Source organism: Marmota marmota, unplaced genomic scaffold (assembly GCF_001458135.2).
Source record: "Marmota marmota marmota unplaced genomic scaffold, marMar, whole genome shotgun sequence".
NCBI classification, from domain to species: Eukaryota; Metazoa; Chordata; class Mammalia; order Rodentia; family Sciuridae; genus Marmota; species Marmota marmota.
The window spans coordinates 117,865-119,607 of NW_026004731.1; the positions used below are offsets into that span (position 1 = coordinate 117,865).

At 45.4% G+C, this 1,743-nt stretch overlaps 1 protein-coding gene across 2 annotated transcripts in view; it reads right to left on the reverse strand.

Moving 5' to 3' along the window:
- LOC107160597 (T-cell surface glycoprotein CD1e, membrane-associated-like) overlaps positions 1-1,086 on the reverse strand; it is a 3,742-nt gene extending 2,656 nt beyond the window's left edge. Inside the window, exons 1-2 of one of the 2 annotated variants that reach the window (XM_048797550.1) lie at positions 952-1,086; positions 58-354 (exon numbers count right to left, since the gene is read on the reverse strand). In XM_048797550.1, coding sequence (XP_048653507.1) covers positions 58-354; positions 952-1,033 — 379 coding nt within the window. In that variant the 5' untranslated portion in view covers positions 1,034-1,086. Of the gene's footprint in view, positions 1-57; positions 355-657; positions 907-951 lie in introns of those variants that run through there. The other variant, XM_015507266.2, reaches the window with a different exon arrangement.
- Between the last annotated feature and the right edge of the window lie 657 nt (positions 1,087-1,743).

A 1,743-nucleotide genomic window follows, 5' to 3' on the forward strand; every position in this document is an offset into this window, starting at 1 on the left:
CCTTTGACGATGGCCAGAGAGCCCAGACAGAAGGGGAGCTTGGAACACCAAACTCACATTCAAACTGGAACTGACTAGAAAAGGCCTGCACCACCCTGATGAAACCGTGGAAGTACATCTGGAACAGTGACTGGAGGTTCTTCACCTCCTCCTTGCTGAAGTTTCCAAGGGACCAGGGCTTCAGGTCCTCGAGGGAGCCTAAGACCTTGTCCCAGCCAAGAATCTCCAGGTCACCCAGCCAGCCGGAGGCCTGGGTGCTGGCCCAGCTGTGGTTGGCAAAGGAGGAGATGTGGACTAGGCGGAAGGAGAGGGGCTCTTCTGCTGGGGCATGATGAGGTCTTAGAGCCTGGGGAGCTGAAAGAGAGGAGAGTGGCTGGTGGAGAGAAGAGACAATGCAGGAAGAAGAAGAATTCAGGATGGAAAGAAAGAATGCAGATAGTTACAGTTTTCAAATATCCCAATACCCTCTATTCCCTAATCCAGGCCCCTATTGCTAAAATCAGAGACAGAAACTGAGATGAGAAGCAAGAATTCTCTCCCAGGATGCAGTCTGGAGTGAAGTATATTGTAAGAGAATTGCCTCCTTCGGGCAGATTCTCCAAGGGCTTTCTGTCCTGTGCCTGACCACAAATATCTTTTCACCTGAGCTCTTCTTACCAGTTGTGCTTTGCCCATGGCAGAGAAGTCCCTCGAAGAGGAGAAGGAGCAAGAGCAGCATTTGGAGCTTTGATGTCTTGGCCAGGAAGCTCTCTTCAGAAGTCAGATGTATGCTGCCCTCCCCACACCTTCTCCTACTCTCATCTGTCTCTCTGTGGCACAGACTAACCTCTGCCTCTACCCACTTCCCTATCAGAAAATCCACACTTGCCTTGCTCAGCCACAGCCTCCCATAAGGTCTCTCATTTCCCTCTCTCTCTCCCACTGTTGGCTTCCAAGTTTCTCCTCTCTTACCTGCATTCTCCTGACCTCCTCTATTGCTCCAACTGCACAAATCCTGGAGTCTTGGATTTGGACAAAGTCTATAGTCTGTCATATGGCTACAAAAGTCAATGGCATTCGGCCTTAGAGAAATCTAGTTCACCAGTGTTGTCATCTGCAAAAGGAAGTGGTGGAAGTCACTCAGGTGGTGCACAGTAACCTTCCTGCAATCTCCCCTTTGCTTGTCTATCTGGGGTCTTCTCCTCCTCCTCACCTTTTCTCCATTTTATTGGTTCTCTCTGTCTTTCTCTACCTGAGTATTATTTTTGCCTCTGTATGTTGCTTCTGTATGTTTATTTTACTCCGTATGATTATAATCCATGCACTTCTTTCTTAGAATGACATATTTGCTGGAGTGGTATCCTACCCTGAAAAGTGGGCACTAAGATAGATGAACCTCCAAGAGAAATTCCTTTATTGTTTTTTTTTAAATTTTTAGTTGTAGATGGACACAATGATTTATTTTGTTTATTTAGATTTTTTTTTTTTTAATGTGGTGGTGGGGATTGAACCCAGGGCCTCACACATGCTGGGCAAGTGCTCTACCACTGAGCTACAACCCCAGCCAAAGAAACTCCTTTATTCTTGCTGAAAGTTGAAAGAGCAAGTGCATCATGTTCCCAAAAGAGTGAGGCTTGTTGTGAATGACAGTTTCTTATTTCTACAGAAAATTCAGGTTTCTGTGACATATTTATTTTAAATATCATCAGAAAAATTTGAACCATCCTACGTATTTTTACTAACGATATCAAAAGTGATATATGC